A 26,964-nucleotide genomic window follows, 5' to 3' on the forward strand; every position below is an offset into this window, starting at 1 on the left:
TTCCTGGTGCCCGAGGGGCCGAGCGAGGCAGCTGCGTCAGGGATGGTTGGGGAATGTCGTCTGGGTCGTGAGCCCTGCTCCCCCCTTTCCCCAGGCAGCCGGGCCGGGTTCTTAAAGGTGCGACTGTCATTTTCAAACCTTGTGGAATCAGAGCCACCTGCTGTGTCTGGAAGCCACACCTTTGCCTCTGGCGCCCGGCTTCCCTGCAGACCGGCCCTCGGCTTCAGGCGCCTGGTTCCGGAACTGCCGGGTCCTCTCCCCCGAGGTGGGTTCCGTGGTCTACCTGCTGCCCCAGACGAGGTGCGCCTGTTGTATGCCCCCACCTGCTTGTTTCCCTGGGAAAAGCCGTGGAGGCCTCACAGCAGTCCTGGGGCTGCTGCGTCCTGGGCGAGGTGAGCGGGGCGGCCTGGCCCAGGGAGGGCGCCCCCTCCCCCCCCCCTCGCCCAGGACAGTGTGCGTCTCCAGGGGCACTTCCCCCTCCTCCCACAGCCTTGCCCTCTGGTGGCCTCGCTCACATGTTCATGCCTCACATGTTTGTGTGTGTGTGGGTGTGGGTGGGTGGGTTCCTGTCCCCTGGGCAGGGAGGGGGGGCAGGAAGACCCCCAAACAGTGTCCTCAAATCCGGACACGAGAATCCCCTTTCCAGGAACTCTGCAGGGATCACTTATTTTTTCTTTTCTTCTTTTTTATGTTTATTTACTTTGAGAGAGGAGGGGAGGGGCAGAGAGAGAGAGAGAGAGAGAGAGAAAGGGAGACACAGAATCTGAAGCAGGCTCCAGGCTCTGAGCTGTCAGCACAGAGCCCGACGCGGGGCTTGAACTCAGGAACCGCGAGATCATGGCCTGAGCTGAAGTTGGACGCTCAGCCGACTGAGCCCCGCCAGGCGCCCCAACATTCGTTTTTTCTAAGCATAGAAGTAGGGATAAGTCAGCTCCAGGAAGAGCATGGGAACCCCCCAATCCCTCCACAGGGAAGCCAGACCCTGACCCCTGTGACCAAACGGCCTCTGTGGAAGCAGCTACAATTTCAGGGCCGATTTACATCATCACATGACCTCCGTCCAGCCGCCCTGTGCTCTTGAACCTGAGCTGTGGGATGGAGACCAGCCTCCCGTGAGTCCGTTTGGCAAGCCCCCACCAAGGGTCAGCCTTCAGGCAGGGCGGGCATCAGGGGCCCCCGGGGAGTGTGTCCCACCAGGGAGGATGCTGGTGCCCAGCGCCCCGTCCTTCATGGCATCACACCTAAGCCGAGTCGGGCAGGGATCTTCGGGACTGTGCCGCACTTCACAGCCGCCCCCTGATCGTGGCGACAGGAGACTGGAATGAACAGCTGCCTCCCACAGGGGGCGCCGTGTGGGCTGCTTTCAGGCCCTGGCCTCACAGCCTCACATCCCGTGGGGGGGTGCTGTGACTGTTGCCATGGAAACCATCTGTGAGCAGGTGTAGGACACAGCACCCGTGTCAGCTCCACTGCTTCTCTGCCGCGTCTACCTGGGACGCCGCTCAGCCCCGTACACACGGGAGAGCCAGAGACCTGGGGGGGTGGGCAGCCCACGACCCCCCGGGGCAAGAGCTGGCGGAGGGAAATGTCCCTTTTCCATGCCTCGGCTGCACAGCCTGAGGCTCCTCCCGTGGCCTTCCTGGGGGGTCCCTGCAGGACAGAGCCCTCAGTACCGCATCCTCTGCTGGAGTCACTCTGCCAGGCCCCCTCCATCCTCTGATCAGGACTCGTGTCCCCAAAAACCCTCCTGGGCAGAGTCCTTGTCCCCATCAGCTGCTGGGGGACAGTGCAGGGTGGTTGCTCAACTATTTCGAATGACAGTATCATGCGGAATACTCGTTTAGTTACGTGGAAACAGTTCCTAGAAACGTTTAATATGAGGTGCTTGACTGGCTCAGTTGGAGGAGCGTTCAATTCTTGATCTCGGGTCAGTAGTTTTTTTTTAAAATGATGGTTTGCAAGTACTTTTTAAATTTTTTTTAATTTTTTTAATTTTTATTTTTTTTCAACGTTTATTTGTTTTTGGGACAGAGAGAGACAGAGCATGAATGGGGGAGGGGCAGAGAGAGAGGGAGACACAGAATCGGAAACAGGCTCCAGGCTCTGAGCCATCAGCCCAGAGCCTGACGCGGGGCTCGAACTCACGGACCGCGAGATCATGACCTGGCTGAAGTCGGACGCTTAACCGACTGCGCCACCCAGGCGCCCCTCGGGTCAGTAGTTTGAGCTCCACATCGGGGGTAGAGGTTACTTAAAAATAAATGAAATCTTTTTTAAAAATTTAGCATGAGATTGCATTTTCTATAATTTTTTTTTAAGTTTATTTTTGAGAGGGACAGAGACGGTGTGAGTGGGGGAGGAACAGAGAGAGAGAGAGAGAGAGAGAGAGAGAGAGAATCCCAAGCAGGCTCCAGAATGTTATGAAGAGCCTGACGTGGGGCTTGAACTCACAAAACCATGAGCTGACCTGAAAACCATGACCTGAGCTGAAACCAAGAGTCAGACCCTTAGCTGACTGAGCCACCCAGGTGCCCCAATATGAGACTGCATTTTAACTTTTTTTTTTTAATTTTTGAGGGAGAGACACACAGAATGAGAGTGGGAGAGGGGCAGTGAGAGAAGGAGACAGAAGCCGAAGCAGCTCCAGGCTCTGGGCTGTCAGCACAGAGTTTGACGCGGGGCTCGAACTATGAGATCGTGACCTGGGCCGAGGTTGGACACTTGGCTGACTGAGCCAGCTGGTGCCCCAAGACTGCATTTTAACGGCTGGAAATAATTCTGGCCTGGGCTCCCAGAGGCCTGCCAGGTTCCAGAGATGTGTCTTGGGGGTTTCTTGGAAATATGGAGATCTGACCTGGGACGTTCTGTCAGAACTAACCAGATGAGGGGCGCCTGGGTGGCGCAGTCGGTTAAGCGTCCGACTTCAGCCAGGTCACGATCTCACGGTCCGTGAGTTCGAGCCCCGCGTCAGGCTCTGGGCTGATGGCTCGGAGCCTGGAGCCTGTTTCCGATTCTGTGTCTCCCTCGCTCTCTGCCCCTCCCCCGTTCATGCTCTGTCTCTCTCTGTCCCCAAAATAAATAAACGTTGAAAAAAAATTAAAAAAAAAAAAAAAAAGAACTAACCAGATGACTTGGGAAGTGTGTTTGTGAGGCGCCCGTTCTCTTGAGCCCCGTGAATCGTGGCTGGGGTGTTTCCTGTGGGCCCTAACACACTGCAAACACAAACACCTCCCTGACAAGCCACACCACAGACCCGGGGAGGGGCGTGGCGGGTGTGTGGGGTTCGTGCAGCAAACTGTGCTTGACAGATGTGGGAGAATGAAGGCCGTCAACACCTTGGGGTATAAAAAGCTCAAAACCAACTTTTATTGTGTGTTTGTTACAGAGGTTAGATATGTCATAGGAGTATGAGTCACCAAGAATGGAGGGGAAGTCCCCGGGGCCACCTGGGGCAGTAGACACATCACTTCTGACTACAGTGTGCCACATGGCGTGGCTGACAACAGGTGGCTAAGAGGTCTCCCGATGGTCTGTGAAGACGCGGCCGGGGGGGGTGGGGGGGGAAAGAAGAGAGCTCATGTGGGACCATCAAAGTCTTAAAAGGCACACCTGGCCTTCCTGAGGGGTTAAGAGGCACATCCTGGGTCTTTGGGAGGAAACAGAGCCGCCAGCATGGAGGCCCGGATACCCGCAGGTGGGAGCCGCAAGAGGGGTTCAGGAGCCCTTGGTGACACGCTTCGCTTATCGACACCACCCCATTAGGCGGGTTCAACAATGCGGGTCGTCTGCGGGGTCTGGAAGCGCAGTGACTCTAAGGGCACGTGTGGAGACATCAGCTACACCTAGTGCAGAGCACTGTGGCACGGCCTGATGGGGGCGCTCGGGCGGGTGACCGTTCTGTTGGGAGGCAGGTGTCGCCAGTGCCGAAGCCCCTGCGGGTGCCCACGGGCTGTTTGGTGTGAGCGCTGGCGCTCAATTCCTTTGGCAGCCTTTCCGTCAGTTTGAAAGAGAGGATGAGATCGGTTTTGGGGGCGGCGTGTGAGGTAATAAGTTAAGAGTGAGCACCAAGGTGGCCCCCCCGGCCGAGCGTAGCCCCCCGAGAAGCGCGTGCGGGGCGCGGCCCCCCGCACGTCACAGGTTCTTCATGCACACCTGGCAGCGGCTGATGTGCGTGCGGATGAGCCCCGCCTTGAGGGTGTCGGCGGACGGCGAGCCCTGGAAACTGCGCTCGGGGATGGTGGTGAGCCAGAAGCTGTACTTGTTGGCGTAGTAGTGGCAGGTGCCACGGCCCCCGTTGCACTCGATGAAGGGCGTCGCGCGGAAGTCCTCCAGGCAGCTGCCCGGAGACACCAGCGACTGGCCACCGCCTTCGTCGCCGGCCGCCGTGTGCTGCACAGAGGGAGATGGGGCAGGGCTTGTGAGCGCGCCCGCAGGGGGACGGCCCGGGCTCTTTGATGCACCGTCCCCCCCCCACCAGCTGAACACCCCCCGGAGTTTGCGCTTTCAATACAGACCGCCTGCAATAAACCAGGGTGGCCCACGCACCAGGCACGGTGCAGGGACAGGGACGTGAGCCCACGCGCACTGTCTGAGCTTAAGGGAAGCCCAGAGCAGAAGCAGGTTATAACCGGCACACGCGGCTGACTCGTCTTGGGGAAAAACACCGTCTCCCGAATCATCTATTCAAAGGATGAAGTGTGTTCACCTGGCAGGACAGATGCCAACGTGTGAACTGTTTTTTTTTTTTTTTTCTTTTTTCAAAGGAAAACTAAAGTCAACATGCAGGGCACACGTGAGGCTGGTAAGGTAAAAAATAAGGCAGAAAGAAAGTGGCCTCGACAGCTCCTCCTTGCTTGCTCTTCTGGAGAGAGACTGGGAGTGGTTCTGGAAATCTCCACTTGCTGGTGTCTCGATAACCAACAGGTACTACTTGTGTAATGATTGTTTTTTCAATCAGAGGGTTGTTAATTAGGCAGCTGGTCACCTGAGAGGACCGTGTGGCTGCTGGCCGGGAGGCGGGAAGCGTCAGAGGGGACCTCGTCTTCACTTCTGTCCCCTGCTACTTTCACGTGGTGTCATAAGTGCGGCAGCTCTTGTTAAGACGCACGGGACCACGGGGGCCCGAAGCTCATAGAGAAATGGGCCGCCAGGCTTGGTGGGACACACACTGTCCCTCTGGCTTGTGGGACAGGGATGTGTCTCAGCCACAGTGTGAGGGAAAAAAAGGAGGCTGTTCTGGGGCGTCCTGGGCAGGTAACTCGGGTCAACCTCTTTAAACAAAGCCACAAGCACAAGAAGCTTTGAAAAAGGCTTGTGCTCACAGAATGCAGGAGCCCCCCCAGCCCAGAGCCCCACAGTCCGTTTGGTGTGGGAACGAGCCTCAGGCCCCACTTGGCGTGAAGGAACAGAGGCCGGCCTGGGAGGGCCCCGCCCTGGAAGGACACCTCGAGGGAGCTGTCGGGCCAGGGTCAGGAGGAAGCACCCTGCGGGAAGCCTCAGAGCTGGGAACAGCCTGGCCGGCAAGGGCTCTGACTTTAGTCCGCACGCGCGCGCGCGCACACACACACACACACACACACACATGCACACAGACGCACCCCGATGGCACGTGTAACCACACAGGGTTGTTCTGTCCTCAAAAGTCACCTTATGTGGCCGTGATCAGCTTCTTGAAAAGTAGGGAGGTGCCTGTCTTTGCACAGAACTTAGTATTCTGTGCTTCGAATTATTGCAGCAATGATACCTCTAAAAATATTAAGATATGAATACTTACCTTTTCCTATCGTTTACATGTTATATTATTTATATGATTTATGACTTATGGTAGTTATAACGAATATAAACACAAGGCCTACTGTCGTCACTGGCCTCTCCTTTCTCCCTACAGTGGTGGAGTAAGCAGGAAAACCGTAAGGGTTGCTATCATGGTGGCCCAGTTTATCCTAATTGCAGCCCGTACAGTGGCCTGATGGCAAATTCACGGGCCCCTGTGGGTGGGGCAGCCCATGCCTGACATGGCTCAGTTCGCAAAGTGCTTAGTCCAAAGTGCAGGCTGTATTCCAGCTCGCATCCCCTAGGCCAGATGCCCTTGTGCAGTGTGCAACCTGAACAACTGTCCCGTGTGATTATTCTTCCAGAGGCAGGGTGTGTTGGGGAGAGGAACTAGATTTCCACCCAGTTCCATGCTCAGACAGAGAAAGCAGGCAAGTACCACATACCATGAGGAAAGAATATCCAATCCACAGACTCCGCCATCCAGCTGGGCAGTGGGGGATGGAGACATCTTGACTGTGTACCGCTATGGCGACAGCTGGGGCCTCACACACGGAACAGCGGCTGATGTAGGGCTTGATTTCGTCCTCCGCTACCGGCATCATGGGCAGCGGGGCCGTGGTGGAGAGCCAGTAGGACTTGTCGTTGCGGCTGGCGTAGTAGCACACGTCACCCGGGTTGCAGTACAGAAAGGGCATGGTGCTGAACCGAGCCAGGCAGGAGCCCGCCAGCCCTGTGGAAAGAGGTCGCAGCTGAGTGTGGCTGGGAAGATGCCCCTCCAGGCCGGGCCAGGTCCCAGAGGCCCCACGTCACGGACCTGCCCACCAGCTACCCGGCAGGGCTCAGATCTGCACAGGGGACTGAGCTAGCGGTTTCCAATTCCTTTTTTTGGAGTCTACCCTGCCATTTCAGCCTTGCCCTTCTAGAAGTTTTCACACACATCCCTGGATGGAGTGGGGTCTTCATGAACTAGCACCTGGCTGAGGCCTATGTTGTTTGGGGGTCTTCAAGACCAGCCCCGAGAAACCCCTGATGGGACCCAAGATAAGGGCCTGGCTTCCTGCACCCTGAGGGACCCTCCCCGAAGGAACTCCGGCCATACGAACCCCAAACACTCCCCTGCTCCTGGGTACAAAGGTTGCCTTTATCTCTGGGCAGAGAGGATGAATTAGAGCTGCACAGTCTTCCCTGCTCACATGGGCTGCCTACTGGGCTTGGGGACAACATGTGGGCACCTGCCACCAAGCCTGCCCAGCGCGGGCCCCACCGCCTAGGCCCTGCTCCCGGCTCTGCGTTTTAGGCCCTGGCCCTGTGCGTTTGTCCCTCTTTGTGTTCTGTTAAACTTATTTCGGAAGTGGAACCTGTAGACGGGAATGTGCACACAGCGTCGGGGTTGGATTGAGGGACTCTCCACCCCTGTCCCTACCACAGGCCCCTCGGACGGAGGCACCCCTGCCCCTCCCCCACTTTTCACGTGTGCTCGCTGCACTTCCTGTGTGCTTTTAAGTCCTTTCAATTCCTTTTGGCAACCAGGCTTACTTGAACGCGCATCTGTTCTCCTGGGGGCCCTGTGTGACCCTCCGCCCCTCACGGCCCCAGCCTGACCGTTTACAGAGCCTGCGGCGAAAAGCCAAGCTGGGGGTGAAGCTTCTAGTGGCCTCCAGGGCAGGCGGGGCCACCCCTGAGCCTGTGCAGGCCGCAGCCTCTGTGGTCCTGACCTGAGCTTTGGAGGTCTCAAAGGCCATTTTCATCTCTTCTGGAAGCGCAGGGATGTGGATGGGCCTAGTGCCCTCGATCGGCAGGAGCCCGTCCAGCCAAGAGCTGCCGACGCTGACCAGGAGCCGAACTGGCCGGGGCTGGCCGGGCGGTACCTACCCAGGTCCTGGTTGTGCGCCTTCTCCTGGCCTTCGAAGTACAGCAGGCTGTACCCACTCCAGAGCTTGTTCATGCCCACGGGGCACATGGGCTCCTGGTCCGTCTGACTGTGCTTCACCAGGAGGTAGCCGATGCTGACGCTGCGGCCGGGCATGCCGGGCAGGCCGGGGGTCCCCGGGCGGCCTGGCTCCCCTAGAACCCGGGAGAGAGTGGCCGCCTTTCAGCTGCTGTGCAGACCTTGGCCTCTGCGGCTGCTGCCCGCTTTCTGCCTGAAGCCTGGCCCTCACTGGCTGTGCCCCTTGGAGGACCTGCCAGGGCCCTGAACGAGGGGCAGGTGCGGAGCCAGTCGAAGGGCCCAGAGGACTGTGGCTCACCCCCACCCAACAAACGGGCCTCCTCTGTCCCAAGAGCCCCGTGGCTGGGCATGTCTGGGTTAGAACTCTGCCTCCCACGATACCCACCCAGGGCTCGAGTCCGCCCCTGGAGCATAGCGGAACATCTACTGTGCCTCCAACAAGATGACCCTTCAAACACTGGGAATCAGCTGTCCGTGCTGATCCTGCCTTGCTCCCCGCCCCTCCCCCCAAGGGACACTTCCACTTGTCCTCACGTTCCTCACGGGACGTCCCCTCCACCTCTGCTGCTTGGTCTCCCAGCCTGGATGACTGCCCTCTGCCCACGTGTGTCCCTGGACATACATCCCCCACGGAGCCCGCAACCTCCTGGCCGTGGGTGGGTCCGTGCGGAGGACAGCGGACTGCACGCTCCTGTGATGGGGACACCGGTCGTGCACCCCAGTTGAATGTGACTCACTCCTGCCACTGTTTCCGAGTGAACTCAGAGGGGACTGAAACAAATCTACTTCTTTGTGCACAAATTGCTGGTATTTCTGGCCTATCCCGCCCTGCGTACGTACAGAGCATTTTAAGAAATCAGTGACACCAGACTTTACGATGGCTGCCACTAACACAATTGCTTTCCTTCAGCTCACTGGCCCAGACCTCTGAGATCATTACAAAGCCCGTTTCTCGAAGCGCGTTGATTGCCTCCTTCCTGAGGATGTGTCAGTGGAAGCAAGGGGGCCGGCCTGTCTGGGGACTCTGGACCGGGTGCCCTCATGGGCACAGGTGTTGTTACCGAGCGCCACAGCCTGGGTGAGGGGCAGCGTCTTTCTGCTCGTCTGGGTGCTGGCTCATCCCTCCCCACGCACCACAGGACACTGGTCAGACCCTCAGTGGACCTGGAAGAAACCCCCTGCCCTCTGCCCCCTTTCTGTCTGTCACTCACCTTCCTGGCCAATGGGCCCCTGCTGTCCCATGGGCCCCTGGTCTCCTCGGAATCCGGGAACAGCAGAAATGCCACCTCTTCCCTGGGGCCCTGCCTTCCCTGGAGCCCCACGGAAACCTGCACAGCCACGAAACGGGTGTGAGCACCATGGAAGGCGTGACCGTGCTCAGTGTCACTGATGCTCAACACAGGCTTCCCGGGGAGGAAACCCAAGCGAGAAGAACGCGAGCAGGAAAAGGCGTTTCCCTGGCGGCTCTCCGGCAGGGCTCCTACCTGGCTCTCCTGGGGGGCCCTGGGGCCCCATCTCTCCCTGTGCCCCTGGGGGGCCTCTCCTTCCGTGTGGACCCACTGGCCCTGGCTGGACGGTGATCTTCTGGGGGATTCCCACAATCCCAGGGGATCCCACAGAACCGGGGGCACCTGGAAAGGGCAAAGAAAGGCCAGTTGACACAGGGGCGCCCCCTGGCTTCCTTGCAATGATCTGTATTCCATTGTTTTCATCCGTTGAACCCAATCTTGGAGCTTTCTGGAACCATCTTGCCATCTAGAGAATAACCCGTCTGCGAGGTCGCTAAGGGCCTTCCCTTCACCGGCGGCTGTCAGTCACCCAGTCACGGCGGGAGCCACAGAGGGTCCCAGCGTGGCACTTCAGAGGGAGGCCTCGGAGGGGTCCCCCAGCCCGGAGGGCCAGGGATCGCCCTGGGGCTGCCCACCTGAGATGCTGGCTGTGTGCGTGTGCGAAGGCCACTCACCTGGGAGTCCCCTGTCTCCTTTGGGCCCCTTGGGGCCTGGGTCGCCCACACTCCCTGTGGCTCCTGTGTTTCCCATGAGTCCTGGCTCCCCTCTGGGTCCTTCAAGACAAGCAGGGCACAGAGGACTCACATGTCTGTGTGGGGGCTCCAGCCCTGCCCCCCGCCCCCTGCCCTGACTGGTGCCGCCAGCCTCCCCGGCAAGAGGAGACAAGAGGAGCCCTCCCTCCGTGGGCACCGTTACCTTTTTCTCCTGGGAGCCCGAACACGCCAGGCCGGCCCTGGGGCCCGGGATCCCCGCCCCACCCTTTGGTCCCGGGGTTTCCTGGGGCTCCTGGGTTGCCCTCGTCTCCTTTCCTTCCAGGGAGAGCAGCAGGTCCAGGTGGCCCCGGGGGCCCTCGATAACCTGTCGACATGCGTCACCAGAAAGACGTTACACAGGAGGAGGGCGCGGGCACGGCCAACCGGCACTGGCATGTGTTGCAGGACGTGCCCGGGGGGCCAGGTGTCGAGTCCCCTGTCTGGGGGCGTCTTTGGCATGTCTAACACTGGACGAGTTTTCTTCATTGTGGTAGAATATACATAACGTAAACCTTACCATTTTAACCATTTATTTTTTTTAATTAAAAAAATTTTTAATGCTTATTTTTGAGAGAGAGAGAGAGAGAGAGAGAGAGAGAGAGAGAGAGAGGCGGAGACAGAGAGAGAGAGACAGAATCCGAAGCAGGCTCCAGGCTCTGAGCTGTCAGCACAGAGCCCGACGCGGGGCTCGAACCCATGAACTGTGAGATCAGGACCTGAGCTGAAGTCGGACGCTTAGCCAACTGAGCCACCCAGGCGCCCCCATTTCAACCATTTCTAAGTGTGTGGTTCAGGGGCACTGAGTACACCTGTACTTCAGGGCACTGAAGGACCTGTGTGGCCATCGCCACACCAGAAGGTCCACCTCAGACCTTCTCATCTTCCGGAAGCGGGGCTCTGCCCCCATTCACCTGCCACTCTCCGTCGCCTCCTCCAGCCCCGGCTCCCCCCATTCTCCCTTCCGTCCCTGGATCTGAATGCTCTGGGGACTCGTTACCAGTGGCATCACACAGTGCTCGTCCCTCCGTGCGCGTGTGGCCCATTTCCCTTTGCACAATGTCCCTCAAGGTGGCAGTGAGAGTCTGTCCCATCCCTACAGTAATCCGGTCACTGCCGGGTCCTGCCCCACAGATTGCAACACACAGAAACAGGAGTCCTGCCTACCTTCTGGGCCAAATATGCCCGGCGCCCCTTTGTCACCAGGTGACCCGGAGATGTTGGAAGGTGGGGTGATTCCTGGAAATCCCTGCAGTCCCGGACTCCCGACTGGGCCTCGTTCCCCTTCGGAGAGAAACAGAAGAAGTCAGTTTTGCCATCACCGTCCAACTTTTCTTTTTTTTTTTTTTTTCCAACGTTTTTATTTATTTTTGGGACAGAGAGAGACAGAGCATGAACGGGCGAGGGGCAGAGAGAGAGGGAGACACAGAATCGGAAACAGGCTCCAGGCTCCGAGCCATCAGCCCAGAGCCCGACGCGGGGCTCGAACTCACGGACCGCGAGATCGTGACCTGGCTGAAGCCGGACGCTTAACCGACTGCGCCACCCAGGCGCCCCACCGTCCAACTTTTCAATCTATCGTTTCCCCTCCTGTCCAGGAGCAGAGCCGCCAAGGAAGGGCAGTGAGGGGAGGTGGGGACCGTGCCACACTGCAGGCGTGGGGAAGCCACCGGCCCCTCCTGCTGCCTGGAGGGTCCCACGGATCTTGCTCAGCCGACGTGGCTGTGGTACTTGAGGACGGCCCCTGGGCCCTGGAAGGCTGGCTCTGTTGCTGGCTAGCACTTGGGTTGGGATGGAAGGTTCCGGGTGTGGCTAGCACTCTTGTTGGTCCAGAAGGACCACACGGACGCTCCCAGTCTGCCCTGTCGCCCTCCCTTCGGTAGCCTGGGTCCCAGCTTTGCACAGCCGTCCTCGCCGCTCGCGGGTTCTGCGCTCGCCGATCCGCGTACTCGGCGGGGTTTATTGGCGATGCGCTCTCAGTGCCGGCGTCCCTCCCGGACAAGCAGAAGAGGCAGACCCTTGCGTGTCTGCCGATGTCCTCGTTTCAGCTCCAAGTGTCAACAAGGATTCTTCCTGTGTCTGTTTAGTGCTGTGGTTTTTACGTTTCTGGGCTTCTTATTGGGGATTTCACTGTTAAATTGTCCCCCCTCCTCCCCGATCGTGCTCACGGAGGACACGTGTGTCACAGGGGCTTCCTTCGGGCAAGAGACCGAGCCGGTGGCCGCGAGGTCCACGTCAACGTTATCAACAACACACATCAAGTAAGGTGTCTTTCAACAGAAACACATGAGAGCAAAAGGTCACGTGTAGGTCAGTCGGTGAACGTGTGACCAGGGGCTGTCAGGAGCCTGACTCTGCATTTCCATGAGAGTCCCTGGTTCAGAATCTCTCACTTGGTATTTGCTTTGCAGAACAGAACTGCGGCATGGGACAGGACCGGCCTCAGGCACTGGCAGAGGACAGACCGTGGAGGACAGTCCCCATGCGAGCAGATCTGTGGGAGCCCCCTGGTCCCACGTGTCGGCCCGCACGACGGTCACAGGTGCCCGTCCGCGCTCGGCGGGCGTGGGCGCTGCCAGTGGGGAGGTGGTCAGTTTCTCTCCTAATTGCCAGACTGGTGTTTGCTTTCTCCCACAGTCTGGAGGTGCAGAGAGGCATCCGGGTGTCCCAGGACCGTCATGTCTCCTCCAGGGCGGACGGTGAGCTGGGCAGCACGGGGCAAATCCGCGTGACCGAGGGGCCAGCGGCCGCCTCCTATGCCCCCCACGCAGCCTCCTGGCTGGTCCTCAGCCACACCGCGGCTCCGATACCCGTCACGGCGTGTGCCTCTGCACAGCGGACGGAGAAACGCGCCAGGGGGAACACTGAGAAAGGTGTCGTCTTTGTCTCAATTACAGGCAATGGGCAAGCGGGTTTACGAGGCCTGTGGGGACCAGCCAGCTGCCGTCTGTAGTTTGACAGAAAACGACACCAACTGAGCTGTGTCTAACTATTGTCACAAAGTGACCGAAACAGGCGGCGAGTGTCAGTGGATAATGGCAGAAACTCTTGAGTCGGAAGATCCAGAGCGGCCAGATTCTCACAACAAACCGCAGTGACTGGGCCTCTGTTAACGACACTCTGAGTGACCCAGGCTCAGTTTGCTGGAATCAGGGTCAACACAAGCCCGTTCCCTCCTTGGCGCCCATGGATCTTCCTAAGTGTTGAAAGAAACCCCCGACTGATGGAGGTTTGATGAAAACCCGTCCTGCACAGGCAAACCATGAATTGAGCCCCACATCAGCGGCAGGAGGGGCCTCGGCTGCAAATCTGCACTTCTGGCCTGAGGTGAGGGCCACGGGAGGGACAATGATGACTCACGGTCACCCGCCATCCTCGGGGGACAGTGTATCCTCACCGGCCTGCCTGGGGATGTCTCCGTGGAAAGTCTCCCTCCCTCACGACGGCCAGAGGCTGTGGCCCAGTGGGCAGAGCCCGGAGTCTGCTTGGAAACCACCAGCTCGTTGGGCTGCCGTGATTCTGATGCGGGACGAGGCCCTCGTAGGGGACAGCTGCTTTACAGAGAGCTGCGAGGCCTCAGGGCCATGTGGGAGCCCGCATGTTCTGGGTCCCTCTGATGGAGTGCGGGGGGCTACGCTGTAGGTTCAAGAATTCTGGGAAACAGATGGCGCACAGTTAAACGTGCGATGGGATCGTGGGGCAGGGTGGCGGAGTCTTTCGACTTTGTGGCGGTCACAAAGAGTTTCACAACATTCTGCACCAACGAATGTCCGTGAACACTGACTCTGCGGCAGGCATCTCGCCGAGGTATAAACAGGGGAGTAAGAGAGGTGATTTCTGTCCTGCCGGGAACCGTAACCTATCCCTTGTTGCCCGTTTCTGAGCCTGAACAGTGTGCCGTGCGCACCAGTCGGTGTGCCTCAGGACACAGGGCGCAGCTGAAGTCTTGTGAGCACTGTCTGTGCCTCTTGCTTCCCTCTGTCCCCTGGGCCTGGCCTCACCTCCATATCCCGGGCTGCGTTCCCCCGCCCCTTTCAGAGGGCAGCTCCTCTTACGAGCAGGACTCTGAAAAAATGCTAATTGGAGGCCTTGTAGAGAAGCCGGCGAGCTTTCTGGGCCTCTATGTGTAAGAGCCTCACCTGTATTATCTCACCGCATCCCCTCGATACCCAGAAGGTGGGCTTCTACCTTCGTTTTATAAGCAAAGCCATGTGCAAGGTTGCACCAAGTGAGAGGCAGAATGAGAACACACATGCAGGCATCTGACTTCAAAGTCACAGGCACTGCCAGCTCCCCGGGGGGCTCTAAGGAGGCTTGTGCCGGTGGACCGACCCTTACCCCCGAGCGGGGAATGTGCCGGTCAACAGACCCCGACTGAGGCTGCGTGAGCACCGTGCAGCCTCTCAGGGCTCATACTAAGGCGCCGGCTGGCTGAGCCTCTCCTCATTCTCTTGCCTTCAGATCAATGCTGTGGAGCTCAGATATCAGGGAATTCTGCGGTTTCCAGCTATTTGAAAGAGGGGTCGTGACAGACCTTGGAGAATCAGGCGATGTGGGCGGTGAGCCTCTGGACACCTGCTGCCCTCCGTGGGGGATCGAGTCGCTGCCTTCCTTGGGTACTGACTACTCTATGGGGCTGCTGGCTCTAGCTTACTAGAGTATCCTGACCGAAGCACGCCCTGGGCCACCGTGTGACAGGCCTGCGCCCATGTGCTGGGTGTGCTGGTGGCCGCGGATCGTCAGTAAGCAAACGCTCAATGACACTGTAATACTTTCAACACGCTCTGCCCCTGGATACTGATCGGACTTCCATCTGGAAACGTTTCCCACCTCAGGTCAGACTTAAGCACGTGTGCCGGGGGCTTGGGTGGGAGTGGGGCCCTTTCTCAGCAGGTGAGACACCTTTCCCTGGTTGGCTCCTACCATAGGCCAGACCTGCCTGCGGGGTTCAGCTCGGTGACTGTAATGCTTGTGTTTACGTCTGACACTGAGAGCTTGTGATGGGTAACCACTGTGCAGGTGCCCCGGGGACATGGGGCAGGGGACAGAGTGTGGTCCCTACAGGTGGGAACGTGTCCTTCCCACCAGAGAGGGTGGTCACTCACTAACCCCTGATGGATTCTAAGAGTATAAGGGTGGAGGGCTGGCCAAGGGGTTCTGCAGCAAGAAATTGTCTGCAAAGCAACTGGCACTTTCTAGGGACCTTTCCACATCCATCTCTCGGACTCACAGACACCCCAGGTCTGGTGCCGCTGGCTGGTCCTTGGCCTCACCTGGATTTCCTCGCTCCCCTTTCTGTCCTGGGGCTCCGACAGGGCCTGGGCGGGTGTTGGCCTCTCCTGGGTCACCCCTGTCCCCAGCGGGACCGGGAAAGCCGGGGTCTCCATGGGCGTCCACACCTGCGGCAGGGTTAACACAGCGGTGACATTAGCATCCTCAGCCATGGCAGGCTGATCTTCGGAGGCAAAAGACTGGTGATGCCGAGCACCAAGACTCGGGGATGGAACCAGAGGCTGGCCGTGGAGATCCCAGCTGGCCGTGAGGCCTCAGTGTCCCGGATGTGATTGTAGTTGGAACCTCTCTCAGTCTGCAGCACCACGGGGGAGCCCAGGTGGCCTCCGGGAGGGCCGCACAGCCCGCACGGAGCCATCCTGCTCCCTGAAACCCCAGGTCCAGGACGTCCCCCACTAGCCCCTGCCCCCCACCACTGGGTGTGGTCACGTGGCTGGGGCAGGATTAAATACCTGGGGATCCTGGAAAACCTTTGGTGCCCGGCAAGCCGTGGAGTCCGCTGATGCCTCGGATGCCCGGAAAACCTGTGTGGGTTTCACTCACGGTTATTTCATGCACAGGAGAGCAAAGAAACTCTTGAAGCAATTCACACCTGGTTTTGTTTGCTGTTATACAGTCATCCATCTGGTTCACTCAAAAGCCCGGCAAACAGCAAGCAGTTCTGCACACTGTGACTTGCACATCACTTTCGTGTCACCCAGGAGAACCATTTAACTTAGATTGTTTTCAAGGAATCTTTTTACAGGCTCGTTATGGCCGTAAGGGAGCTGGACGAAGTGCGGCGTTTCTCCTGATGCTTGAGTCACTGTACATATGTGGTTTGTACAAGCTGTGCTCAGAACCAAGGCTCTAGCATTATTCCATTCCCTCTGGATTCCTGAGCATAAACTTTTCTAAGTAGGACATGTAAGGCTGAGGGCCAATGAGCGCGATTCTTCCTGGGATATGGGGAGTGAGTGTGGGTGGGGGTGGCCCCTTAATGCTGGGAAAGACAGCTCCTGAGGGCCTGGGTAACCCCCCAGCTCCCGCCAAGAGCTCGGCCAGACCTGGCTCAGCCACAGCTGGAGCCCTGGACAGGACAGCGGGGACACTGGCTTCTGTCCCTCTGTCCCACCTCTGCATTGCTGTGAGCCGACCAGAGAGAGACCAACCTGGCTCCCAGTGCCCCTCCCCAACCTGCAGGCCTGGCGCTGAGTTGGTGCTCGTGTCTGCAGAGGGAGAGACGCTCTCACCTGGTGAGCCTGGGATCCCCGGCCAGCCATAGTCTCCTTTGTCACCGGGCGCTCCTGCCCGCCCTGGTTCTCCCTGCGGCCCCTGCAGCCCTGTCAGTCCTGGGAAGCCTGGGGGTATAAACACACCGTTAAGTGGGACTGGAACCCCCAGGAGCATCCAGGAACCCCAGGGCCTCCCTGGTCTGTAGCTCGGTTCTGCCTGGAGGAGGAGGGCCTTTGTGGGAAAGGAAGAGCCTTCCTTCCAGCTGGAAACGTGCCCCACGTACGGGCTGAGGGCGGGTAGCTCAGCTTTGCCAAAGAGAGAGCGGCCTGTGTTCTCCTAGTATTATCTTGCCATCTGCGTGGGAGTCCGGAGGGAACCCAGGAAACCCTGAAGGATCAGCCTCAGGATTCCCAGGTCCCACGCAAAGCAAGGCAACAACAAAACAAAAGCAGCAACAAGGAAAAAGCGGGGAAGTAGCCCCCCTGTCTGCTTTCCAAGCTAACTCGGGATCTGCAAACATGTTTCTGCATATTCGGATGCACAGAAGGGGTGCTGTGACCAGAACTGAGCCTGCGTTCACAGGGAGACACCAGCCATAGGAACTCGTGCGTCAGTTCCTGTGCATGTCCCCGCGGCTGGCCGCCTGGTCCTCTCCACGAGCTAAGGCAGAGCTGGGTCACAGGTAACACGCAAGGGCCAGCTTCCTGGGGCGCGGTGTGATTGTGGCAGACTAGGACACAGGCACACCGGCCACCTCTGTCCTGGGGTCCTGAGGTTTGGAGGCCCAGCTGTGGGGGGAGGGCACACGTGGGGAGGCTGCGTGACAGCAAGAGATCGTACCTGCTTGCCCTTTAGGTCCTGGAGGGCCTTGGACGCCTGGCACGCCTGTTATCCCGGGGAAGCCGACTTCACCCTCCGTTCCTTTTTCCCCAAAGAATCCCTTTAGACCTGTAAGCACAGAGTTCTGATTGGAGCCAAGCAGACACTGCCTCCCTGGGGCTTAAGGGGACGCCAGGTAAGGGATGCTGTCATTTCACATGGCTGCTTCTGCTGTGAATGGCTCCTTATCTCAACATGTTCCTTCCCTGACTCCTGTTTTACCTAATTCAGTGGCCCCACGTCCTAGTATTCACGCCCTTGGGCATGGATGGGGCCGACGTGGGTCACCCCAGGTCACTGTGTTACTTCATCGGCCATAGAATGTGTCATGCATCCCTGTTTTCACTTTGTCACCTCTTTGGGTGGCTGGCTCTGGAGAGGACACCCAAGCTGCTCGGGGAGAGGCCCACGTGGTGAGGGGCTGAGGCCTCCCGCCAACAGCTGCTCTCGGGTGCCATCTTGGAGATGGGCCCTCCCGTCCCAGACCAGCCCGGGGTCAGAACCACTGCGCTCCTGAATTCCTGGCCCCTGGAGACCATGAGATACTTCTTGTGGATGTTCTAGGCCACTGTGTTTTGAGCACCTCGCCAAGATCACCACCTAGGGCCCCTATCGGAGTGGTTTTTCACGTGTGGTGTGTCGGGGACAGCTGGGGAATCGGTCATACATGTGTGAGCGTCTGTCTCAGGGATGGCTTAGCAGGCCAGGGCAGGCTGTAATCTGCATCTTCAACTAGCACGTCAGGAGACTCCGCCATGGCCATCAGGCAGACTTAGAAACCCTGCCTTCGCCAGTGACAGTATTCCGGGTCAAACGTTTGCGGTGTTTTCTGGCACGCTGGAGGATTTTGAAAACTTCGGATCAACTTACATCCCACATAACCACTTTCGTCCAGGGTCTCCTCAATTCTGAGTTGCTCATAAAAGGTACTGTTAACGTTTGTGTGGTCTTGAAGCAGAGCCACCTGAGAAGTTCTGCTTCTTTCTATCAGTTATTCTAGTGTTTTAAGAATCCTCTCCAAACCCCAACCAGCCGCATGCTCTCCCTGCAGACAGTCCCGTGTACCTTCATCCCGGGGACGCCAGCCTGAGCCCCGTTCCCCCCCACCCCTGCCCCCCCCCCAGTCCCCTGAGGCCCCTACTGCGTAGGAGCCAGTCTGACCAGGGCTCCTCCGGCCGCCCCCTCTGCTGCTGACCTCTCAGGCGGCCCTCATTGGTCCGAGGGAGATGGACCCCACGGTCGCCTGATACATGTGTCATGGCCCCTCTGTGCCTGGGACTGACGTCCTGAGACACAGCCCTACTTCCTGGGCCCACAGCTAAGTCACCTACACGGTTGAGGGGTGACAGCCGGAGTTCTTGGTGGGGACAGCCTCTTTTCCCCGACATATTTTCAGGTGAATAAATGAGGTCATTGTTAGTGACCATGGAGCAAAGATGGTCTCATGTTCCTGCTTTTATAAACCAAATTGTCCAAAATTCTGTAGAAGGGGAGATATAGGCAGTCCAGGGTGCCTGTGTGGCTGGGTGGAAAGCCACCGTGAAACCAATGATAGATGTGCAGTGAGCCCAGAGCAGCCGGGAGGCATGGACCGTCTCTGGCTCCACGTGGCCTGAATGCCCCAGTCACATGGACAGACGCTTTCCCCCGACCAACGCTGTCCCTAAGAGAACTTGGGGCTCCAGGCAGCTAAAGCAGTGAGGGGTCCCCCGAGAGAAAATCCCCGGAAGGGATGCATCTGTCCCCGGCGCCCACTAGTGGGAATGCTGACCTTGGCCTCAGGGACACTCAGAGAGGAGGAGTGAGCTACTGTACCACGCGAGGCACCCCTCCCCCCAACCCGTGCCGTCGGGGGCCTTGTCGCCCTGCTTAGGGCATGCGCCTGACTCCCGCTGCCCTCCTGCAAACCCCTCGCTGCCTATCACACACTCTGGCCATTGTGTCATTTGCTTCGTGTCCTACCGTGTCCCTCTCAGGGACAGAGAGAGCTTTCTTAACATCGTCTTCAGGTTTAACTGAATTAAAAATTCTTCTTTGCGCATTGGGCTTGGAGACCTCAAACCGTTCCCTGGAACGGGACCCACGGTGCTACAAGTGGAGACACATTGGGCCGGGCCAGCTGGGGAGTGAGGCACACCCAGTGCTCAGGGCTGTCCCGAGAGGGGAGACGGGAACGACTCAGGTACCTGGTGCTCCAGCGATGCCTCGCTCCCCCTTCAGGCCTGGGCTTCCTGGCAGGTCTATGGTGTCTCCAATGTCACCTGATGTGCAGAAAGGATGGTTGACAACCATTCTTCTGAATGGCAGGGGGTTAGCTTTGCAACTTCTGTTGTGTTACTATTCATTCATTCATTCATTCATTCATTCATTCATTCAGTAAGCTTCATGCCCAGCATAGAGCTCAATGTAGGGCCTGAACCCACGACCCTAAGGTCAAGACTTGAGCTGAGACCAAGAGTCGGATGCTCAACCGACTGAGCCACCCAGGCGCCCCTGTGTTACGTTCTTAAGATAAAGAATTTGCTTCAAAATTCCTGCCAGCATCCCCGGGGCTCGTCACCACACCCGCCTGGAATGCTCTGGATGGTGGACGCCCTACGGTCATGATCCAGGCAACACTCACCGAAATCACCTGTGGGGCCAACCTCGCCGTAAAGACCCGCTCTCCCCGGAGCTCCCTTGTCGCCCTAGAGCAAAGTCAGACACGGAAACATCTCAGGAGGCTGTTCATGAATTAAGTCTATAATTGAGGAGGGCTAGGGCGTCCAGCTACTTGGTTTGCTAAAACCACATCTCACTGTTTGTTACGTCACCATTTTGTAGCACCCCCCTCACGTTTTTCTGCATGATAGCAGGTGGTTTGCTCTCCCGTTCTTACTGAGCGGTAAAGCTTTACTGACACCAAGTAGGTAGATGATGTGGGTCACTGTCATGACGGTGGTGGCGGCACTCGTGGCTGATCGCATCCCACACTCTGCTCAGCTGTGCACGGGCACCCGTGTTGGGTCCTGTCTCAGAGGCAGGTATGATGAATTTGCATGTGACAGACGTTGAGGCACAGAGAGGCTAAGTAATTTCTCAAGGTCACTCAGCTAGTAAACGGCAGAACTGGGATATGAACTTGGGCTGCTGGATTCCCAAGCTTGCTCTGGAGGTTGCACGGCTGTGCACTCCATCTGCAGACGTGAGACTTCCCTCCAGCGATGCTGATTCCTGATAATGAGCCTGGGGTGGTGTCTGGGTGGCTCTGTGACCATGCAAACCATTGGTTTCCTCTCTGCAGGGGCTTCTTCCTCAGACGGAGGGCGGCCTCCTGGTCCACCCTGATCCTCTGGTCTACATGGCAGCGTTATTGGGGACTTGTGCACGGTTACCTCTCCCAGCATGGCTAACTTGAGTCTCTGGACCACGAGAGTAGCTCCCCTTTGGGTGGGGGGTGGGGACGCTGTGCCAGAGGCTGCATCATTGTCCACATGATGATCTCTTTTCCTTTATTTTTTAAGTTTATTCACTCTTTTTTGAGGGGGGGAGGAATGGAGGGGCACAGAGGGAGATAATCCCAAGAAGGCTCCATGCTGTCTGCACAAAGCCCAACGTGCGGCTCGATCCCATAAGATCCATCCCACAACCATAAGATCATGACCTGAGCCAAAAACCAAGAGTCAGCTGCTGAACCGATGGAGGCGCCCAGGGCCCCCTCCCTCTTTTCCTTTCTTAAAGCTTCCTGTCCTGAGGAGTAACACACACCAGTGTGGTGAACTCATCTCAACCGCTCCGTGACCTTGTATTCTTGTCCCACCCAGATAGACACACAGAATATTTTCAGCATTCCAGAAGGTTCTCTTGCACCATTTCCTAGTCCCTAATCCCTGACCGACCTCTGTCACATTGTCTGGTCGGTTCTGGACTTCTACACCCGTGGGATCGCATCCTTTGTACTCTGTTTCTGGCTTGCTCGGTTCGACGTGAAGTCTGTGACAGTCACTTGGGTCGGTGCATTTATCAGCACTCCCCCGTTTACCACTGAGTGCTCGTCCACGGTTGGAACGCGCCGTGTCCGCTCACCTGTTGGCCGGCATTTGGGCTCTCCCAGTTTTTGGCTGTTAGGAAAGAAGCTGCTGGGAACACCATCCTCTGGGCCCCTCGATAGACACACACATCCTTTCTAAGTGACCCGAGTAATGGCACACACCTGCTGCACAGGTCCCATCAGGTTCCGGGTGACGGAAGGAAGACACCCGAAGAACTCAGATGGCGTCGCGTATGTGAAGGTGGGCGAGACACAGGCCAAGCTGGGCTGTTACTAGAGGTTTACCACAGGGTGGCCAGGCCTTCCGATCTGCCCAAAATGGGCGAACCCCACTGTGAGCGCCAGAAATGAGTGCATCACATGCTGAGGACTGTGAGCGTAAAGTACCTTTAGCCGTAACAGGTTGAAGGGGTAATTTCGTGAAGTAGAACTGACCGAGGGCCCCTCTGTGCCACGTTACACGGACCACGCCCCGCCCGGCCAGTGACATCGCAGGGTAGCTGTGTCGTGAGCCTCACAGACGAGGAGGCAGGTGTGGACAGACGGGAGCCCCGCCCGGGGTCACCGTGCGTCTGTGTCACCCCGACTCGGCGCCCGCACCCAGCAAGCACTCAGAGTGCGTGCGTGGGGTGAAGGAGCCAGTGAACGGCAGGCCGGGGTGATGTCCACTCCGTGACCCAGTAATGGGTCCTCCGTCCTGATGTCACACACGATCACGTGTAGAGTTTGATGGCTGTACATTCACGTGTAGCTTTCCCAAGGGGGCCGTGAGAGAGCACGGAGGCCACGCCTCTGCCAACCAAGGCCACCAGCAGCGTGGGAGGCACTGAAACCACCACTGGGGCTGGTGTGAGCAGCGTCCCCTTACACCGAGCCGGGGACCCAACTCCGGAGCTGTCCCTCGACCACTCGCACCCCGGCAAATCTCTGGTTGGGAGCAGAGGTGGGGCTGGGAAGTAAGAGGTGCCACTCACCCGACTTCCTGTGAACCCGGGAAACCCGATGATTCCGGGGGGGCCGGGCACGCCGGGGAATCCTGGCAATCCGGGCACGCCCGGGACTCCGATGTCTCCTTTGACTCCTTTGATGTGGCCCGGCTTCCCTGGCAAGCCGGGGATTCCAGACAGCCCGGGGATCCCTGGCATCCCCGGGACACCTGTGGGGAGACCCGAGTGTGAGGAGGCAGCACCCGCCCCAACCTTTCCCATTGCTGCGGATCCTAAAGCGGGAAAGGGAGGCCACTCAGGAGGCAGGGAAGCCGCGGGCCCACTTGCTGAGGTGTCAGGGGCCCAGGGCTGGGACACGGCAAGGCCTGTGTTGGGCAGAGCGGCATCTGGCGTAGACCCTGCTGCTCCTGAAGCGGAGAGGGGTGGGCGGGGAGGGGCGGCGATGCTCACCTTTTAGGCCCAGGTAGCCTTTCAACCCCATAGGCCCCTCGTCTCCTTTCTCCCCTTTGATGTCTTTCATTCCTGGCTGGATGATGGGAGGTGGTCCTGGGGGCCCCGGGTCCCCGCGGCTGCCTGTGAGGGAACAGGATGCGGTCTCGCCGTGGGCCTCTGGGCCACTCGCCCGCTGCGATCCCGGCAAGCGCGTCCCGAGAGGCTCTGAGCCTCGGGGCGGCACGTTCCCTGGCAGCCCCCACTGGGCCTGAGCCGGGCAGGGGCCTCCGAGAGACGCCGAGGCTGATGGAAAACGCCTGTCTTCTCCCACAGCCCCTTCTCCACGCGAGCCAAGTGTGGACCCGCGCCCCCTACCGCTATCGAACTTTAGGACATTTTCATCACCCTGGAAAGAAACCCCGTGCCCATCAGCAGTCACCCCAAGTGCTCCCCACCCCCAGCCCCGGGGGACCACTAATCCACATTCCGTCTCTAGATTCGCCTGTTCCGGATGTTTCACGTAAAGGGAAGCAGACCACGTGCGGCAAAATGACCTCAAGTTTTACGCACGTTGAGCGTGTGAGAGGCCCTTGTTCTCTACGGCTGGCCAGCATTCATGTGACACCACATTTACCCACGACGCGTATCCAGGGTGTTTCTGCTTTTGATTGTCATAAACAAAGTTGCTCTGAACGTCCGTATACAAGGCATGTTTTCACTCCCTCGGGACGGAAGTGCTGGGTGCCTGTGTTGATCTTTCCACGACACCGTCAAGCTTCTGTCCACACTGGCCACGCATCTCGCGTTCCCGCCAGCAGCGTGTGATACCCACGTTCTCATCAGCACGTGGTGTTATAATTACAGGTTTAGCAGCCGTGATGACACTTTCAGAACAAGGGCTTTTGAGCAAAAGTCATGAAAATGTGGCTCGTTGGAATACACTTCCTAAACAAGGAGCCTCATGTTTGGGGTCTTGAGATGCCCCCGCACCGGGGTTTGAACTGGCCTCACGTCTGTGGTACAATTCGTGGGCACAGTCCCTCCACCGGGAACACTGGGTCCCCATTTGCCAAATGGCGCTCGCCTCCTTCAGAATTTGTCTTCTGCTTTTCACCTGGCTTCCCCTGACCTCACGCTCATCATGGGATAATCATGGTGGGACGTTTCTTATGACGCATTATGAGATCCTTGATGCGGCTGCCTGTTTTGTTCTTAACAGTTTCCTTTGTGTAAAAAATACAGGCCATGGGGATGTGATGTGCCATGTAGTGACCATGGCCAATAACACTGACCTACGTATCTGAAAGTTGCTAAGATCGTAGATCTGGAAAGTTCTTACCGTAAGAAAAAAATTCTGTAACTATGTATGGTGACAGATGTTAACTAGACTTACATGGTGACCGTTTCACAGTATATACAAATAATCGTTATGCCATGCACCTGAAACTAAAGTTGTATTCAATTATACCTCCATAAAAACTTTTGCTGAATACCAAACAAGCTAGTTTCCTTTGGTTGGGATTCTTCCTTTATTATACTGCTGGTGGGTTGAGGCAGAGATAAAGCCTTCTGATTTTTGTTAGTTTTCCTTCTTTTCTTTTCTCTTTTTTAAAATTTTTTTTTCCAACGTTTATTTATTTTTGGGATAGAGAGAGACAGAACATGAACGGGGGAGGGGCAGAGAGAGAGGGAGACACAGAATCGGAAGCAGGCTCCAGGCTCTGAGCCATCAGCCCAGAGCCTGATGCGGGGCTCGAACTCCCGGACCGCGAGATCGTGACCTGGCTGAAGTCGGACGCTTAACTGACTGCGCCACCCAGGCACCCCTCTTTTCTCTTTTTTTCAATGTTTATTTAGTTTTGAGAAAGAGAGAGACAGAGAGAGACAGTGTGAGCAGGGGAGGGGCAGAGAGAGAAGGAGACACAGAATCGGAAGCAGGCTCCAGGCCCTGAGCTGTCAGGACAGAGCCTGACACGGGGCTCGAACTCACGGACAGCGAGATCATGACCTGAGCTGAAGTCAGATGCTCAACCGGCTGAGCCACCCAGGCACCCCAGTCTCCTTCTTTTCTAGTTGTGCCCAGCTTTGGGCTCCTGGAAGGTTCGGTCCAAGCAGCACTACGCCCCACAAAAGTGGGTCCCAACCTTGTCAGGACAATGTTAAGAGAGGTGGACATACCTTTCACACCTGGCTCACCAGCCAGACCCTTCAGTCCTGGAATTCCAAAAAATCCGGCCTCTCCTTTGTTTCCCGGAAGCCCAGCTCTTCCCTTGAGCCCAACCATGCCTTGGAAACCGTCCATCCCGGGTGAACCTCTACTGCCTTCAGAGGAAACGAGAAAAGTGCTGGGTTAGGCCTGGAGAAACACAGGGGGTGTTTCCATCTTGCTTGTCTGAGACATTCCTGAGGAGTGGCTCGGGTAGTAGGGTGCCTGACCTAAACTAGGGATTTCCGGGGCCCCATTCCTCAGGTCACCCGTTGGCTGACTGCCCCCCAGGGACAAGGCATCAGGCAGATGTACATGGTCACAGGAAAGACACAAGGCAGCCGAGGTCCTTGGTGGGCCTCAGGGGGTAGCCGAGGTCCGTGGGCCTCAGGGAGAGGACGCTAACACTGCAGCCAGCACGGGAACCGCGAAGGACCGAAGGACCGAAGGACAAACATCTCTGTGTGGCCCCACAGTCAAGGGCCAGGGGCTCCCCTTCTAGGAAAACTGGTTTGTGTACAAATAAGCCCACCCTGGTGACCAAGCGCTTTCCTGGTTTTGGTTTTGTATTAGCCAACCGGCCTCGGGATATGCAACCAGCCTCCGGGGGCCTCCACACAAATCTCCCACGCAGACCCCAAGTCTGCTCCCTCGCTTTCAGGAAATTAGGACAGGGCATTTGGGGGCATGTCCGTCACACCCAGCCTGGCAGCACGGGCCGGCTTTCCCGGGTATGACACCTCCTGGGGGCTGGTGAGGGGCTGGCCTCTCCTGCAGCCATCCTGGGTCCCGGTCACCCCGGTACCCGCCTGGGGGAGGGCCCCGTCTGCCGATCCTCACCTTTGGGTCCGGGGACACCGGGAATTCCACTCATTCCTTTAAATCCAGGGCCTCCTGGGGGACCCCTCTCACCCAACAAACCGGGGTCACCTCTGTCGCCAGAAAGACCCTTCATGCCCACAGGGCCGGGGATGCCTATGTCACCTGGGTCCCCTCTGTCCCCAGGCAGACCTGAAAGGCAGAGGAGGAAAGAAAGTAGAAAAACACGAATGAACTCGGAAGAGCTAAATGCCTCTCGGACCCCTCACCTGGGACAGCACCCACCCCCAGGGCCACCTGGGCCCCAGCCTCCAGGGCTGTCTCTTGGTGGGGGGACCTGGGGGGGGATGGCCTCTGGCCTCCACTTGCTTCCTGCCCCCCTCTCCCCCCAAGGAAGCTCCTGTTCTTCCCCAGTTCTCTCACTTTTAGAAAACAAATAATTTCCCCCCTTCAGAGAACAGCGGTGATTCTGCAGTGGAAATTTCACGTTTTTCCTAAGTGACATCTTAGCCAGAACCCCAATATACACGAGGTACGGAGCACGGGCAGGTCTCTCGGCCTGTGTGAACTCTCGTTTGGCACAATGCGTGTCCTGTTTCTGGAACATGTTATGGGCTGAACTGTGTCTCCCTCCCCTCCCCTCCCCCACCAGTTCCTATGTTGAAATTCTAACCCCCAGTTAGGGGAGTGTGCGTGTGTCTGAAGGTAGCACCTTTAATTAAAGTGAAATGGGCCCTAATCACATGTGACTGGTGTCCTCATGAGAAGAGACCAGGACCTACACACAGGGGGGGACAAGCACGGGAAGGAGTGGCCAGCTGCTCAGGGTGGGTATTTTCCAGATCTGGGGCAGCTCTGGGGCGGGGGTGGGGGGAGGGTCCTTGGGGCCCAGTTTGAGAACTCCCCCAGGGAAGGGTGGGGCCAGTTCACTTGTGCAAGTGAGGCCAGACCCCTCCCCCTCCATGGGATAGGGGATCCTTACCTCCGCGGCCTGGGGCGCCTGGCAGCCCCAAGGGCCCTTCCTGGCCAGGAGCTCCTGGGAAGCCATGCAGTCCTGGTGGCCCGGGCAGGCCTGGCTGGCCCGAGGGTCCTGGGAAGCCCGGCTGGCCCTTCAGGCCCGGCATTCCCGGCATGCCCTGGCTTCCTGTGGACACCAGACAAGCCCCGTGAGGCCGACCCCACACCCTTCGCTGCACACAGGCCATACCTCTCAGGCTCGTTCTATACAAACAGGACGCAATTATTTTCTAGACCGTGAGAAGCCCGGAAAATACACAGAAGTATCAAGGGTATTACAGTAGCTCAGGCTGTCCCCCAGGGGCCACCACTGACAGCTTGGTGTATGTCCTTCCGGCCTCTGTTCACACAAACACACCTGGGAAC

General features: G+C 57.9%; 1 protein-coding gene and 1 long non-coding RNA gene across 2 annotated transcripts in view; one reads left to right on the top strand and one right to left on the bottom strand.

Annotated features, from left to right (window-relative positions):
* Positions 1–3,336: 3,336 nt before the first annotated feature.
* COL4A2 (collagen type IV alpha 2 chain) overlaps positions 3,337–26,964 on the bottom strand; it is a 172,433-nt gene continuing 148,805 nt past the window's right edge. Inside the window, exons 29-47 of the mRNA XM_040487084.1 lie at positions 26,564–26,725; positions 25,603–25,773; positions 24,735–24,878; positions 22,575–22,697; positions 22,152–22,333; positions 19,771–19,834; positions 19,334–19,408; positions 17,109–17,216; positions 16,286–16,393; positions 15,506–15,577; positions 15,035–15,160; positions 10,929–11,045; positions 9,928–10,089; positions 9,687–9,785; positions 9,208–9,354; positions 8,935–9,051; positions 7,648–7,839; positions 6,219–6,505; positions 3,337–4,389 (exon numbers count right to left, since the gene is read on the bottom strand). Coding sequence (XP_040343018.1) covers positions 4,132–4,389; positions 6,219–6,505; positions 7,648–7,839; positions 8,935–9,051; positions 9,208–9,354; positions 9,687–9,785; positions 9,928–10,089; positions 10,929–11,045; positions 15,035–15,160; positions 15,506–15,577; positions 16,286–16,393; positions 17,109–17,216; positions 19,334–19,408; positions 19,771–19,834; positions 22,152–22,333; positions 22,575–22,697; positions 24,735–24,878; positions 25,603–25,773; positions 26,564–26,725 — 2,714 coding nt within the window. The 3' untranslated portion in view covers positions 3,337–4,131. The remainder of the gene's footprint in view (positions 4,390–6,218; positions 6,506–7,647; positions 7,840–8,934; positions 9,052–9,207; positions 9,355–9,686; positions 9,786–9,927; positions 10,090–10,928; positions 11,046–15,034; positions 15,161–15,505; positions 15,578–16,285; positions 16,394–17,108; positions 17,217–19,333; positions 19,409–19,770; positions 19,835–22,151; positions 22,334–22,574; positions 22,698–24,734; positions 24,879–25,602; positions 25,774–26,563; positions 26,726–26,964) is intronic.
* LOC121037715 (uncharacterized) lies at positions 9,700–23,000 on the top strand. The gene is made up of 3 exons (XR_005793939.1): positions 9,700–9,822; positions 16,868–16,873; positions 22,989–23,000. It is a non-coding gene; the product is annotated as an uncharacterized LOC121037715 (long non-coding RNA).

The sequence above is a fragment of the Herpailurus yagouaroundi genome, unplaced genomic scaffold (assembly GCF_014898765.1).
Source record: "Herpailurus yagouaroundi ecotype Mexico unplaced genomic scaffold, PumYag 164, whole genome shotgun sequence".
Taxonomy (NCBI): Eukaryota; Metazoa; Chordata; class Mammalia; order Carnivora; family Felidae; genus Herpailurus; species Herpailurus yagouaroundi.